Source organism: Protopterus annectens, chromosome 16.part0 (genome assembly GCF_019279795.1).
Source record: "Protopterus annectens isolate FY-2018-M chromosome 16.part0, PAN1.0, whole genome shotgun sequence".
Taxonomy (NCBI): Eukaryota; Metazoa; Chordata; order Ceratodontiformes; family Protopteridae; genus Protopterus; species Protopterus annectens.
In genome coordinates this window covers 639,633,168-639,650,862 of record NC_056750.1, presented here as the reverse complement: position 1 = coordinate 639,650,862, position 17,695 = coordinate 639,633,168, and the positions used below count along the sequence as shown (strand labels likewise).

General features: G+C 41.2%; 1 protein-coding gene across 1 annotated transcript in view; it reads right to left on the bottom strand.

Annotated features, from left to right (window-relative positions):
- Positions 1-17,695, bottom strand: part of REC8 (REC8 meiotic recombination protein) — a 1,573,438-nt gene that overhangs the window by 1,500,503 nt on the left and 55,240 nt on the right. Inside the window, exon 3 of the mRNA XM_044058157.1 lies at positions 4,700-4,814. Coding sequence (XP_043914092.1) covers positions 4,700-4,814 — 115 coding nt within the window. The remainder of the gene's footprint in view (positions 1-4,699; positions 4,815-17,695) is intronic.

Here is a 17,695-nt window from a genome sequence, read left to right as displayed (position 1 = left end):
CTGGGTCTGTCAGAGAAGGTATCTCGATACCCTTGGTTCATTGGACCCCCTCTGCCACAAGGCCGGCATCTGCCATTATAACCATTTCCCCCTCTGCCTCTGAGAGGAAGGTCTCCCTGTGAACCCTGAAAAGGACCTTGACATTTTCGGAACCACAACTTCTTACCTCCACGCTGGTTCCTGCAAAAGTCTGTTGTGGGGCAACAAAGCAGATTCTGATATCAGAAAAGATCTTTCCATTCTTTTTACTTTAGGAGTGTGTCTCTCTGACCATTGGACTGAAGAAAGTCAAACCATTAAAAGGGGGGTTGATGAAGGATGCCTTGTAGGGTTCCGAGAATCTCACAGCCACATCCAGGGAATGGTGTTTAGTACCAATGTTTGATCTGGCCACCTGTGAGGCACCTTCTGCTGCATGAGAAATTAACCTCATGGACAGGTATGAAATAGACTGAAGGGTGGCCATCTTGGAGGAAAAGGTCTTCTGTTCCTTAGCAGATATTGACCATGGAGCAGAACTGGAGAGTTCCTTGACTAAGTCTCTCTGTAGTCTGCTTACCTGTGCTAAATAATTCAGCACTCGCAATGAGAAGGTGGCTGAAGCGTATACCCGCTTACCAAACCTGTCCAAGGCCCTAGACTCTGTTATGGGGATGGACGGTGGAGTTCTTTTGGGCCAGCTCCTTTTCGGTGGCTGCTGCTACCTCCATGGCATCTACTGGAACACCCATGGTCCAGTGGGCTTGGTCAGGAGGGGCACTAAGAATCTTTTTGGGCCACTTTGGAAAAGGTTCCACTGTGACAAGCTCCTTCCACACCCTGCATGACATCATGTCGATAAGGGGATCAACAAGGGGAGGGGGGGACACCCAAGATGCACATGGGCCTGACCCAAAAGCTTCCAGAAACACCGATTCCTCAGGGTTAGGGTTTTGAGGAGACCAACCACCTTTCTGGAGTAAGAACTCCATGATGTCTCATGTGGCAATCTAGGGGACCCTACCCCCTCATCAAGATTGGTGTCCTATATAAGGGATTCCAAACGGGAATCCAAGTGTCTCCTTTTGCATTGGTGTTTCTGAGGGACCCCCCTCAGGGGAGATATCGGAAGACCCTGGATGTTACACAAGGGAAACTGTCCGGAAGTCTTTCTAGGCAAGCTGTCCAGGAGGAGACAATGTAGATGGCTCAGACACAAAGGTAGCTGGAGGTCAGCACCCCTGCTGGAACCATAGCTGTCAAGTAGGAAAGCTCCATGAATCCCCACCGCCCCCGGATCCAAGTGGGGAGTTAAAGCCAAGTTATCAACTGCCGAGGCTCCAAGGAAAAAGAGACAGCTCTAAAAACGTCATGGCTGACATCAACTCCTCAGACTAGATGCCAAAGCTAGAGCACCAACAGCCACTCTGCTCCAAAACAGTCAGAGCTGGGTGAGTCAGAGAGAGACCGGAGTCAAGGTAGCCACACCAGTCAGCTCCAATGTCTCAACTCCAGGACAGTTTAGGCCTGATAACTCTGAAACCAGGGGTGTGATTGGAAAAGGAAATATGGGCACAAAGGCAGGAATACTATTCACAGTTCCAGAGGGGGACACAGCAAGCAGGATCCCCGGCCGGATTTGTGCTTTGAGAAATTATACCATCATGCTGTCAACCTCAGCTTCGAAAAGGCTACGAGACGACCTAGCAGAGGAAGCAACGGAGGTAGGCCTAGAAGCTGGTCTTGGTTGTTACAGGAGAGGGGGACTGGGGCCTAGATGTCACCATCTCCAGGGAGAAACAACAACTCCAGTGTTGAGGGGAGGCCTGGATGACTATGAGAGCCAAAGAAGTTGGATCCAACGGTCTGGCTGACTTGGCAGGAGGTTCCTTGGATTGACAGGACCTACCTGGTGACCTCTTGCAGTATTTTGTATTTTTGGAGGGGATATGAGCCCCTGAAGCGGACGGTGTGGCAGATGAAGAAGCAGAAGGAGGCCTTTCATTATCAATCTGTCTCTCCTGTCAGTTAGGGCTCTTTGACTGATCCCAGCACAAATATTGGGGTTAGCCATATCCAAGTAAAGAATGAAACCGCACACACAAACAACAATGAAAGTATACTACTTCTTTCAGCTTTTCCCAGTTAGGAGTCACCACAGCGGATCACCTGTCTGCTCATGATTGGCAGTGGAGTTTTACAGTGTCGAGTTGCTAGCCCGGCACCCAACCTTCCACAGAAGGCACACACATGCACGCACTCACACTTAGGGCCAATTTAGAGTGTCCAATCCACCTACAGCATGTCTTTGGGATGTGGGAGGAAACCCACGCGACCACAGGGAGGACATGCAGACTCAGCACAGAAGGCACCCCAGCCAAGGATCGAACTGAAGAACCTCTTGCTGTGAGGCGGCAACGCTAACCGCTGCACCACAGTGGCCGCCCAACAATCAAAGTATATTAACTACTAGAAAGACTCGGTTTGATCCTAGATATATATAAATATTTATTATTTGTTTTGTTAAAGTCAAGAGAAGAATACAGCAAGAAAGGGGTAGAAAACAGAAGGGAACTGTCACAAGAAGACAAATTAAAAATCACAGATAAAACACCCACCATCAAATATGAAATATATATAAAGAATTAAAGATCGGACGGAGAAGTAAAGGTAATACAAGAAAACTGCTTAAACTCACACAGAAAACACCAAGGAGCTCAGACGATCAGATTCTTGATGCTAATCAAACAGCGGCAAATGGGATTTGGAGGAGAGTAATATTATGGGTAGGGAAGGAACTCCGATCTCGGATCCTGAAGCTTTAGTATATGGCCAAGTTGGTTCTGATTCTCGGAGTCAAACCCACAAACAACATCAGATACAACGTTCGGTCTTGTGGGATTTCAGGATAGATATATGTGTATGTTTGTGTGTGTATATGTATGTGTGTGTGTGTATATATATATATATATATATATATATATATATATATATATATATATAGACACTCACCAAGATAGTCAACTGGATTATGGAGCCCTGGGGGCTTGGCAATTCAAACCTGATGGGTTACTGTGATAGTCCGCTAGAACAAATGTAAAAGTGGAAGTAAGATATGCAAGATGGTAGAAATTCAGATAAAAGATAACAACCAGAAGTTCAATTTTGAAAAAGTGTAAGCTTACTGAGTGCCAGTTTAAATGAAAACTCCACAACAAAGATGACTCCTTTTTCAGATATTTATTGAAGGTAATCATGATGAGTGTTTTTGTCAATTCCAAGATTAGTACAAGAGAATTCCTATAACTGACAGAAGCACTTATCACAAGACCCTCCAATAAAGATCTGAAAAAAAGGAGTGATCTTTGCTGTGGAGTTTTCTTTTAAACAGGAGCTCAGGAAGTTTATGCTCTTCATTCATAACTGAATATCTAGTCATTATATTTCATTTGAACTGCTACCACCTGACATCTATTACTACCACTTTATATATATGTATATATGTATATATATATATATATATATATATACACACACACACACACACACACACACACACACACACACACACACACACACACACACACACACACACACACACACAGAGTCCATTCAAAAGATCAACTCAACTGAAACTCTAACTTCATATGGTAGAAATCATATGACAGACTTTCCAAAAGACTGAATGACGGAAAACAAAAAAAAATCTACATTTTTGCAAGAGCCAAGCCCCTCTGCACCCCCATGTGGAGACAGCATCCCCTCACTCCCTTGCAAATTAAATAAACCAACTCCAAAATCGCACTACAGTATGGAGAAGGGTAAATTCCCCAATCACCACTGTACCACGATCTCCATTCAAAAGCTTCAACATTTCAGAAAGTCAATCAAAGTCTTGATCATATGAAGTTCAACTTTCTGTAGAGTAGATCCCGGAATGGGACTTTGTATATCTGTGTGTGTGTGTGTGTGTGTGTGTGTGTGTGTGTGTGTGTGTGTGTGTGTGTGTGTACAATAATATAGAAATACATATGGTTTACTCAGTTGGTCAAGTAATGACTTTCTCAAAAAACATCAGTGAAAATAAAAACATCTATGCAAAATAATGAAAATGGTAATGTCGACACGTCGATATTCGACATTACCCAACATACCTTGCCTTCCAGTGATTTCCAACTAAAGTTTTGCAGGGGGGCAAGCCCCACCTCCTGCTACTTATATATACAAACTCCGAGATTGCACTACAGTGAGGAAAGGGATACGATCTCCAAACAGTCTGTCAACCTCACAACAACGAATGCACACTTGCATTCGCTGTTGTGGAGTCCAACATATTCAGTTTGGTGTTACGCGAACTGGAAAACAGTCTTTCGACCATCCCAGTTCGAGTGACTGTTGACTGAAATGTTGATAGTAAACCTATATTATAGATAAATATGCATATACACACACACACACACACACACACACACACACACATATATATATATATATATACATACATACACAGACACACACATGTATACACTATATTTATCTCTCTGTATATATTTATACACACAAGCGCATAATTTAAAACAGAGACAAAAAGCTCCTAAGTGTAACACAAAGCAACATTTAATCTCCTTTTTATATGCAACATTGACAATCAACATTTCACCATACATTTCAGTAAAAGAAAGGCAACAATATCTCGATCAGCAATTGATCCTCTGCTTACCTGATGGCTCTTTAGGTTTTTCCACTTTTGCTATTTCCTCAGCAAGACCTGCTTCCCCCTGGTCAATCAACATCTGGATCTCACGGGCAGTAATTTCTGGTAATTCTTTCTCATACTAAAATTTTAAAAAGTATGGAAATAGTTTATTTTTAAGAATAAAAAAAAAGTTTCACTGCAACCACTGCTTTCAAAAACAAGTCTGCATGCCAAAAGACTATATGACAGCTCAGCTATTGAAATAACTGTTTGCTAAGCACGTGAGAATAATCTTAAACTTGTAGAAATATTAACTTAAAATATAGGCCAAATTATAGGTGCCAGCAATGGCTGAGTGGGACAGTATGGCACACTCAGCAGCTGACTACACCATTTATGACAAAAATACGCTATGGCCAAAATACAATTTACCACTGATGGTCGAGCCAGCTGTAAGGACTGATATCTTCCCCAAAATAACAGGCCAAGCCCGCTGCATATACTACAGCTCTGCTGAAAAGCCTTCTTGGTCAAAAACATTGTCACCAAAGTCTTCTTTGCTCAAACATCTTAGAGATTAATGGATCTTTCACTGTCCATATTATTTTACACAGAGGCTGCCCCATATTCTTTTTTTCTTGTCAACATGAATGCAATACACAGACAATTTTAACATCTAGGCTATTAGTTAAAATAAAATAATTTATGCCACAAAAACAAAGGTAATTTAACATCATAAATAATTATCAGTTGTTAAACAGAGCACACTGTAATTACAGTGATATAGTAAGGGGGTATGAGCAGAAAGGTAGGTGCAGAATATCCTGTGAATCTGGAATGAGACTATTAAAGTTTGTGACATAAAACTCATTAAAAAAACATGGTGCACAGCATACAAACTTATGTCCTAAATAAGAAACCAAACCTTTACAGATCCTATGGTTACTTTTATCCTGCCAGTCAGCATTCTGCATTTTTTCTCAGAGATTCCCATGATCTGCACACTGTATCTGGCATACAACATGATACCAAGTTTCAGCTCATCCACTGTACCCACTAATTTGGCACATTAGTCACTACTGAGTACCATCCTGAAATGAGACTGAAGATTTTGGACTTTCACTGTTAATAAGTGATATATACTTGTTAGACTCCCCAAGGAAATCCATCATTCAAAGCCAGGAAGAACAGATCACCTATAAGTAAGGGAATGGTTGGGGAATATCCCAGACTCATCAAGAACTGTCTCCTTTATAGATAACTAACAGAGCAAGAGCATGTGTGTTACACCTACCACGAAGATCCACACTGCTAGGTCCTACAGTTGCACTGAACTCAAAGTTTAACCATGAAGGACTTCCAAGATAGCCGCACACTGCTATTAAATCTCATCCAGTATGAAAACTGCAACTGTGAAAATAAGCAAGTTAAAGTTATTCATTTGGGAAAAATTCAATTACTGGCTAGTAAATATACTGGCTGGATGCCAGCAAATAAATGTGAAGATGGTTAAGGGAAAATAAACCGAAACGGAAAAGAAACAACTCTGGCTAAGAAGAATCACACAGTACTCAGCAAAAAGCAGTTCAAGTTTCAGTTTTGATACAGGAGATGGCTTCCATTAATTTAGAGAAAAAAATTTATCAAATATACTCAAAGAATTTAAACTATATGAAACACTGAAGAAATACTGTAAAGTCAAATAAAAGGCTAGGAAAATACAAAAAGTGTGAACTAGCTATTTGGATGAACTGATAAAACTGCAAAATCAAAAGCTGAAATGAAAAAAAAAAAGGCTGAGCATGAGGCTTCAAGATAAGTACAGATAGAAGAAACAGCATGGAGAGAAACCCTAATATTTTTGCTGCAACAGAGAAACTGGATGGAACAGAATGCATTAATTTTGTGAAAGCACAGGTAAGCCATCTAGACTGGCATTCCACATCAGAATTTGTTAACTGAGAGGGCACACCATGTGTATACTTCAAATCTTAACATGTGAAATTAGATAAGACCTATATTAGTAAAGATGTAATCATAACAGAAAACATTGCTCCTGATGAAACTGTGTCAGAAAGGAAAATTATTAAAATTGGGGAAACAGAGTGATTAAGGAAAATGAGTATTCATTGTATACCAGGCCAAAAAGAAACAAGTTTATCCCCATCAATCAGAATGTTGAGAAGCAGGTTATGTGATTCAAGCTACTGAATCCAGCTTTCTTCACAATATTTTTTTCTGGGGGGATCAAAGCCATTTTTGGATGCATACCTGGCTAAGGAGGAAATAACATTTAGCCATCAAACAGCGAGTCAGCAAGCAGAAGTGTGTAATGCTTCTCATTCTTCTAACGGTAACAAAGCCCATACAGTGACTATTGCCAGTGAAACCTTTTCCATTGTACTAAAGAAAAATACTTGAGTGACAGAAAAACACATAGCAGTTGACAACTAGAACCAGAGACTGCTGCCGGAAGACTTGGAGGATCAAGAAGAAAACCAGCAGCAATAAAATTAGTGAATAAATGGGAAACTATAAAGCATCAGTACTATTAAATATAGAAACAGGCACGTGAAATGTGGTTTTGAAAAACTGGTTGAAAAAAGACTGGAATTTTGACGACTGTGCTATAAACTTATGGGTAGAATGTAAAGCATATATCCCACTTTAAGTCTATATGCCACTTAATGTCATTAACGTTTAACACACAATGCACTGAAAAGGTAACAAAGTAAAACAGTTTTTGATCTTACTAATATTTGTATAAAAATATGATGTAAATTGTAAAGCAATCTTGTATAGTGTCCAAGTCAGGAGTATTTTAAATGTGAGGTGGGGGTGGTGTCTTATCAGTGATCACTGTCTGAATTAAATACAGCAAACCAAGAAAGGACTTATTAGTTGCAAGGTACCCAGGCTTTAAAATTCAATACAGTAAGATTGGAAAGAAGTTAAAGTTAATATAATCCGTTCTTCAGCTTCTGGAGTGGCTTTGGCAGGTTGGAACAGGAGAATTTTTGTCTTACTTGGGTTGAGTAGGAGCTGAGCATTGGATAGCCAGCTTTCTACACAAGAGAATTTTCTTTTATGGTAATTTTCCCCCTCCTTGCTAATTTTCTCCAATAAATCCCACTGAAAGTATGAGTGTTTTTCATATCTGGGAGTGAGATATTGATAAAAGAACAGATTGTAGTTTAAGTGGGAAAACATACTAAAATATGCACTTTAGCACGGATAACCTTAATGTTAGATTAGATAATGCCTGTGGATGGAGCTGTGCATTTAGGGCAATTGCTCCTATCTGGAGGGGTAAACTTTTTTGAAAATATACATAGCTTGCTGTAAGTTAAATGGGGGATGACGAGGTTCTGAAAATTTAGTTTCTTGTTTGAGTGCTTTCATTGAAGCAAAAAACATACTGGCCAGAAATGATGTTGAAACAAGGTGGGGAGAGTAATTCACAAAATAAGGAGACAGTAGGATTTTGGATGCAGGCCCTTAGGAAGGGCAACAATACATATTATATTTATAAAGAGGGGAAAACTAAACCAACACAGGAATGGAGAAAGAAGATTTTACAAACAGGAAAAACTACAGATATGCGCTAGTATACAGCTCAGCAAGCTCCTGCCTGGTGCCCTGCAGAGTTCTACAGCAGCAGAGAGACAAAAGAGAGACTTTGGAGTGATTAAGTATCATCTTTCTGCATTTTGTTGCTGCCTTTAGCCAATTCTGCCTAAAATGCCGATTTTCTAGAGTTTCTGTGATTTAAAAAGCTTGTTTCAGCTACATATTGTACTTATTTTACTGCCTGCACTTTAACAAAGTAGTTTTATTTATTTACATTTGTTGACCGGGAGAGTCCAACTGGACACAAGTCCGTTTTCAGCGAAGGCCCGGGGAGAAAAGCTTCACATTGAGTATTATTTGCATTATACAGTTAAAAACATAGCATTTAAATATAGACATTAGTCCAGTTAAGGACGCAAGACAAGAAGAAAACAGATGTAAAACAGCTGTAGAACATAGTACAATTTTAAAATATGGTGACATATAATAAACATGGTTACAAATGTTTTTGTGTTTAAATTACCTGTTTAACTGTTGTAGGCTACACATTCAAGTGTGATAGCCATTTCTGTCCATTTAAAGTGTTTTTTTTATTGTATATGCTTTATTTTCTGGGAAAAAAAAAATATATATATATACTTAAGTTTCCCGCCTTTCTAAGCTAGTTTAGTCCAGTTTTCAGGTTAGTGCTGAATTCAGGGCTGTGTTACAAGTTTCTGGGTTTGCCCATACCTTACTTGGATAGAAGTATGTTTCTCTGTTCACTGTGAGAGAGGGAGCTTTGAGCAGTCTATATGTCCCTGGAGGAGTGGTTTCAGCCCAGAAATTAGTAGTTTATTGGCCATTTTGGGCTAATTTCTATCTCTTTCATTTCCCTGCTATAAAACACACATTTGCAAGGCTTTTGTGCTAGTATACAGGATAGGATTTTGGATGCAGGCCCTTAGGAAGGGCAACAATACATGATATTATATTTATAAAGAGGGGAAAACTAAACCAACACAGGAATGGAGAAAGAAGATTTTACAAACAGAAAAACTGCAGATATGGGCTAGTAAACAGCTCAGCAAGCTCCTGCCTGGTGCCCTGCAGAGTTCTACAGCAGCAGAGAGACAAAAGAGAGACTTTGGAGTGATTAAGTATCATTTTTATGCATTTTGTTGCTGCTTTTAGCTAATTCTGCCTAAAACACTGATTTTCTAGAGTTTCTGTGATTTAGGGTTAAACTATTCCAGGCTCCACGAAGTCTGCTGTAAAATTTTTCCCTTATAACTAGTCAAAACTCTCAAATTAAGCACACTAACTTCCTTTTACAGCCCAGCACTTGCTCCAAGCTCTCAGTAAGTACTAATAAACGCTAACACAACACCTCCCCCTTTACTATACAATAGTACAAGGCTCCCTAGTTCGTCCCTACTGGACAATCAGTAAAACAGTTCAGCTACTCATACAGGCATGTCCAAAGGGCAGTTTCACGTATACTCTCCAGGCCAGCTGGTGAATCTGGGAATCTTGAGGCAATGTTACAATTGTCTCATGTACACGGACAACCCTCTCCTCCTTCCAACAAACACAAATATATGTGAGAGATGCAACTATACAGCCAAACTGGAGGCCAAGCTCTCTCAACCCATGACTGGAACAGCCAGTCAAGAGGAGAAGGGAAACCCTTGCACCACACTTCCAGTCTCACATAAAACAGCCACACATGCACCAGCAAACAACACACATAAATACACAAAAACATACTCGGAGACTCTAAATAAAAATCTGCCTAAGCAGCAGAGACCTCCAAAGCAGACATCCAAGCAACCTCCACCCTCAAACAATCACCACGTATCATATACTTCACAATGTCAGTGTGCCATGCAACCACAGCCCTTAAGGCAGAATACACCCAATACACTAGTAATAGGTGACTCTATTGTCAGGCACACTGATGTCCCACTCACTAGACTGAACAAGGAGAAGGTTACTGTAAGCTGCCTGTTGGGTGCCAGGATCCGCCACATAACACAAGCACTCAGGTCACTCCAAAACAAGTACAAATATGACTCTGTCATTGTACATGTTGGTGTGAATGACTCGAGACGTACCTCCCTGGACTACATGAAAAGAAACAGAGGAGCTCTCTGATCATTTACCCAGGCCGGTATGACCCTGACCCTGAGTAGCATCTTGCCCTCACCAAGAATGATGCCACAGTGCGAAGAAAAAAATTACCAGTTTTAACAATTGGCTAAGCTATTGGTGTCATTCAAAGGGGATCCAGTGTCTGTCAGCCTGGGACGACATGCTCGACAAGCCACGCTGCTTCGCCAAAGATGGCTTGCACCTGTCGCCCCTAAGCTTTCGAATACTGGCCAAGACTCTTGCCACCCCCATAGTGCCTTTTTTAGGCAAGGCTCAAAAGACAAACCCACCTCCATAAACAACACAAGAAACCAGATATTGAGTAATGCTACTCAATACCAGAAGTCTAAACCTCAAAATGCACGCACTTGAAGCACTCCTTAGCATGGAACAAATCGATATCTGTGCAGTAACAGAAACCTGGTTCAAAGCTCCAGAGAGCACCCCAGCACTACCAGGCTACAACTCATACCATACCTTTCGGCCCAAGAACCCGGACCGAAATACAAAAGGAGGGGGGGGGGTGTCCATTTTCATAAAGGATGCCCACGCCTCCAGGTTAGTAGTACATCACGAGGCCTCGGAGACCATCCATGTGCAACTATCAGTGGACAAAGCTGCTTTTCAAATCATAGCCTGCTACAGATCACCTACCTTGTCTCAGGACCCCCACTCAGCATTACTGAGAACATTGGAAAATACAAAGGTCCTACCTAACACCATGATATTGGGAGATTTCAACTATCCAAACATTGACTGGGTTAACTACTCTAGCACAAACTCCTTTGCCCAACTCTTCCTAGAGTTTATAAACTCAAATGCCCTGGAACAGATGATCACCACGCCCACAAGAGGTGACAACATACTGGGCCTGATCATCACCAACATGGGGGATCAGTGCTCCACACCAGAGGTAAACCCCTTGCTAGTAAGATCAGATCATAAACTAATCACACTGGACATCCACATCCCGACCCCACCCCAAGTCAAGGAAACCACTGTGAAAAACTTTTCAAAAGTCAACTTCACACTTCTCAAGACCGTGGTGGAAAGTTTCATAGCCCCCTTGCTAAAGGATAATGCTGCCCAAACCGCAGAATCTTTTACAAGTGCATTCTATGAGCATCTACAGGGGATGCATGGATCGAGCCATCCCAAGTAAAACCAAAACTCACTCCTCCAAAAAAAGGAAACCAGTCTAGTGGTCCCCGGCCATAAATAAGCTTTACAACAGAAGGAGAAAACTACTACATGACAGTACTAAATCCCAAAATGGAAAGGCATCACTGATCAATATTAGCAAGAATCTACGATCCCTCATAAAATCATCCAAGGCCAGTTTTGAAAGAAAAATTGCCAAGGACTCTAAAGATAACCACAAAGCCTTCTTTAGCCATGTCAAAAATCTAGGTGGTAACTCTCAGATATGCTCTGAGCTAGTGCAAAATGGCAAAAAATACACTGAACCAACGGACATTGCCAACATCCTGGCTGACAAGTTCAGTGCAAACTTTACCCACACCCCCAAAAGGGCTGGTGTTCATCCCAGAAGAATGCAGAGCACCAAACATCACGGACATGCAGATAAAAACAGCCCTCTCCAAAGCTAAGAACACAGCATCAAATCAATGGGACCGGATGGTGCCCCAGGCTGCATCTTACACGAACTCCAAAAGGAACTAAACCCTCACCTAAATTCACTGTTCAGACTCAGCCTTACCACAGGCTATGTACCCAAAGAATGGCGTACAGCAACAGTCATCCCACTCCACAAAGGTGGTGCCACAACAGAACCAGGGAACTATCATCCTATAAGCCTGACTAGCCTGGTCTGCAAAACTATGGAGTGAATAATCATGGAACTCAAACAGAGACATTGGGAACCTCCAGACACTAGACCCTACCCAATTCGGCTTTGTTAAAGGCAGATCCTGCCTACTAAACCTAGTTGACTTCCTTGAAACAGTTACCAAGGCCATAGATGAAGGAAAGGTAGTCCACACAGCCAACATGAACCTCACTAAGGCCTTTGACACCATTCCACACTCTGGCATCATAGATAAGCTCATCAGCTTGAACATTAACCCCTATGTCATGAGATGGGTGGCCAACTGGCTCACGGATAGAACACACATGGTCAGAGTCGCGGGTGCCATGTCCCACTCTAAACCAGTTACAAGTGGCGTCCCACAGGGTTCGGTCCTGGGCTCCCTCCTGTTCGGTATATACTTCTCTGAGGTACAGGCAAGCACGGAGGACTATGGCTGACAAAGTTCGCAGATGACTGCAAACTGGGGGCCATAATCGACTCACCGGCTGACACAGACATCCTCCAGAAGGATCTCACAGAGACAGATACCTGGTGTCAAAACCATGGCCTCAAGCTGAATGCCAAAAAATGCATAGTCATCCCCTTTGGGAAAAACAAAGTGCCCACGAATTATCACATAGGTTGTAATCCACTACGTACGGAAGATGTAATTAGCGACCTGAAGAGCCAAGTAGATAGCAACCTCTCATTCGATAATCACATTGCCAAAGTAGTTAGAAATTCCTTCTATGTAGCCCACCTAATCACGAAGGGTTCACCTCTAGATCAAGAGAGGTCATTGTGCCCCTCTACTCATCACTCATTAGGTCCATAATAGAGTACAGTGCCCCATTTGGAATGTACCTTACTCAACACCTGCAACAGCTGGAAAGACCACAGAAGTACCTCACCAAGAGGATCATGGGCCTCAAAGAGATGCCCTATGCAGCTAGTCTAAAAAAACTCCAGCTTTACTCGGTTGCTTACCACCTGCTCAGAGGTGATCTCTGCCAGACGTATAAGGCCATGTCCAACCCAGAATTAATGAACATGCTCCACCTCAAGAAAACCAAATCTCTTAGAACCACAGGCTCCAGTGAACTAAACCTCAGCACAACAATAAACAGGACATGCTGGAGGGATAGATTCCTGTCTCAGAGACTTCCCTCACTCTGGAATAGAATCCCAATTTATGTTAGGCAGAGCCCCTCGCTGACTCTCTTCAAGAGAAATCTTGATGAGTGGATGGGAAATCGTAGGTTTACCCCTGGGATCCTTTCAGTGGCCCTGCTAGACAGAGGCCCAGGAAACTAATTTAAAGGGGAGGAGAAAGCCAACACATTCTGGCTAGGCTTATAAATGCCCTTGGGCAGATAGCCTAGTAGCTACATATGAACCTATAAACAGGCAAGAGGGGCTGGAATTTATTGGAGAAAATTAGCAAAGGAGCTAAGGCACTGACAGCAAAAAGCTAGGTAGGAGAAAGGTAATAGACATGGATGAAACCAAGAAAAAGTTTGATTTGTGGGTTGTAGACTGCTTTCCCTACAAACGATTGATGTCAGAGTACAGGCAAAGAGAAAGGGATGAGATGTTAAAAACAGCTCTGGTTGCGTTTTTAGTTGTGTCTAGAAAAGAAGCTGCGGTTAAAAAGGGATAATTATTAGGGCATATAAAATGATGCATGGTAACTATAAAAATCAATCAGAGGACATTAGAAGACTGGGAAATGAGAATGGAAATGCAATATATAAAGCAATAGAAGAATATTTTATGGCTCCCAAGTATACAACAAAATCTATAAGGTTTAGTATTTTTACATAGATGTTTGGTCAAGTGAATTTAAAGACGTGCAGGTAGGTGCAAGAGTGTGTGGGTGTGCCTTCTTTGAAGGTTGGGCGCCGGGCTGGCAACTCGACACCGTAAAAATTCACTGCCAATCTCTAGGCAGATCTGAGTTCCGCTGTGGTGACCCCTAACCAGGAAAAGCCGAAAGACAGGTTTTTTGCATAGCTACTTTAGACCCCAAACAAACTTCACAGAATTCTTCTTCAGGTATACATAGCAAATGACAGAGGTGTGATGGGAAATAGAGGAGTACTTGTGAACAGTTTTTGGACGGAATAGAAAGACGGCAGAATTTAAAAATTCTCTTCAGAGTACTTTGTCAGAAAAGTTGGGGGGAGGGGGCAAATTACCATAACTAAGAAAATTATTTTGAGCTAGGATATAGAAATTGAACTGCCTAGACAATGTAAGGCCTTACTAAGTTTAATGTTATTGGCTGCCAAAAAAAATCCATTACTAGAAAATCAAAATCTAAACCAACTGTAACTAAGTACTGAATGCTATAAAGAAAATAAAAACTGGAGAGGGAGTCATTAGAAAAGGGAAGGAGAAAACTAAATGGAATTTCTGGGAACAATACATGCAGAATAACATTCAGGAGGAGGAGGAGAAGTGAAATTTCAGGGAAGGCAGGACTTGAGCAATTCATGCAATGTTGGAGCAAATGATAACTGTTAAAAAGAAAACCCATGTACAATGCACAAAAAAGAAAAATGTCTGCAGTTTGTTTTTCTATTTATCTGTGTGTACTCATGTTGTTACTAAATACATCTGAAATTAATAAACCTGTTTAAAAACAGAGGAGCGGAAAGACCATAAAATAAAATCCTAGATCCTCACATGGCTGAAGGCACCATTCCCACTATGTCTGACCTTCACTCTGAGGGGAATGAAAATTTCGTAGTGCTATCACCCACTGGGAAATCTAATGGAGCAACAGAGACGAGGGAGAGGCTTGATGGTCAGATAGTGTCTAGATCCAAAAAAAAAAATGGAAAGAATGTAAACCTTTCCCAGATGTCAAGCACCTTCTTAATCAGGCCTCTGCTGGGCTGCATCACAAATAATACAAACATGGAAGCCCTTGAGGATAACAGAAGCACAGAACCAAGACAGCTAGGTTTTGAAGTTTTGGCTTCCCAAACAAGCCCTGAATTCCCAACTCATGGCTAAGACAATAATGCTTAGTGAAGGTAGGTACCAAGGACTAAATGAACAAAGTACAAACGTCCACAGTTGAAATATTCTTTAAGCAAAACACTGGACAGAGTCAATCTCTTGTGAAGTGTGTTCTAACTACAGCATTTACAAATGGGCATTTAGCAGGTTGGTGGGCAATACACTTTGAAAGTGGTCACTTCGCAATTACAAGCTCTTGCTCCCTAGAGCAAAGGAGAAGACAAATGGTTCTGTCTTCATAAACTCATATACCTACTGAAGTCAATACCTATGATTCCTGCAAGAGCAGGTTGCAAAGGACCCTCTTTCCCCTTAGCTGATGCCATTACAAAGAAGAAAAAAAAACAGAAGCCTGATATGCAGATATAACAAAACCTACAAATCCTAGCCTACAAGGCATCATCTGATCCCAGACTGATGGATTGGTTGCACATCTGCAAAACAAATGCCATCAGATATACCTGTTCCAAGAACATAAGCTTTTCCCTCAAAAAAACAGGACATGTTGGAGGGACAGGTATGAGTTTCAAAAATGACCCCTTCTCTGGAACAAGCTTCCCATTCATGCGAAGAGAAGCTCATCCCCCCACACCTATTCAAACCTAACTTGGAAAAAAGGATGGCAAAATTGCAAATTTATCCCTGGTTTAGCACCTATGCCCCATAATGGATAGAGGCAGCCTGTGAACAGTGCATGTATACAAGTTTGTATAATAACAGTGAAATTCCTTGGGGTACTGACATGTCAGCAATATTTTGTAAAATTTGGGGATAAGCTTTGCTAGGTTTAAAATGTCTCTTGTGGTGATACCCTAGTAAACACCTATGAACCACCTTCATAAAGAAACTTGAGTTCTTTGAAAAGGAAACCCTCTCTCTATGAAATACCAGATATGGTTCCATACACCATCTTAACTTTTACATATCAATCCTGAATCAGATGCCCATGGACAGGTGATACTTTGCCACCGTAAGTGTACTGCTGTTGGTGACACGCCGCTTTCGTTGTGCCAGTGCTCTTTACTCAACACTTTGTTATATGCCATCTTTACAAGATGGCAAGCTATTTGTAAAGCCTTGATTTTGAACTGCCAGTATCTGCAGCTTGCAATTTTTAACTGACAGAACAGTAATCTTTTTCATGTATAGCTAGACGTTACAACAGATCAAGTAAGAACAGTGCAAACTTGAGAGGTTTAGGTCTTTTCTTTCATTTTCCCATCATGAAGACATTTGCTTTCCTTAAAAAATTCTAAAGAGAAGCTGTTGACATTGACAGGAATTATGAAGGCTTTAAACTAAGGCAAAGACCAGATGCTTTATATAAGACAATGGTGACAGCTGAAATGGACATGATCTTATATGTGTAGACTCAGAAATTTTAATCGGTCATCATGTGTCAAGCCCATTTCAGAAAGTCATGTGAAAACTACCTAAACCACTGCCATGTATTTTTTCAACAGTAGCAAAGGTAGGTTTTCAGCATAAAAAAATCCATTTATACTAGAGACGGAAAGATTTTGAATGCAAACATTCTGGCAGGAATTCAAAAGTGCATAAACTACAGAACATTTCTGCTTTAAGAATGATTGGCATAACCTAATGCTGAAACTTAAAACAGATAATTCCTCCTTTAAAGAACTGCCACAAAAATCAGCACACTGACAAATGTAGAAGGGGCAGCTGTAAGAACACATTCAAATATCACTGGTTTAACTTCTTTGTGCCACATACTTGTAGGATACTCTACATTTTATGGTGACTAGTAAGGAAAAAATACTGGCAATCTGTCAGGACTCTTAAGGGGCCTATATCACTTTGAACATTATATATCGAATCCGTATTCATCAAAATCACTTTAGTGAAAGCTGAATTCAATGATCGTTTCAGCAAATTTTCTCATGGGGAAAGGAAGTAGTTGGCCATCATCGGGAATTTGCCCTTTTCCCCACTGTACTGCAATCTCGGAGTTGATATATTTAGTTAGAGGGGTGTGACGGCAAAGTCCCCCACTTAGCTGAGTTTAAAATTTTGTAGTGTTTGGTACAGTTGCTAGCTGGCCCACTAGCCTCTTTTTCTGTGGGAAAATTTGATGAAACAATTGCTGAAGTGAGCTTTCGCTAAAGTGAGTTTGATGAACAAGGATTCGCTAAATAGTGAGTTTGATGAATAAGGATTAGCTAAATAGAGTGTTCGATGAAGTGATATAGACCCGACTCTGAAGTCTGTGCACAACTAGAACAGGCAGTTGGAGTGAAGGATAAATGAACTGTTAAAGAACTGTTTCATATAGTCCAATGGTCCAGGGTTTGATTCCTTCAGGGTTTATTGCCCAACTATGTGACTCTGAACACAGAAACGGATAACTGGTGCCAGAGCCATGGCCTAAAGTTAAATGCCAAGAAATGCATAGTCATACCCTTCGGGAAAAACAAGGTTACCCCTAGCTACCATATAGGTGGCAATCCACTGAGCACAGA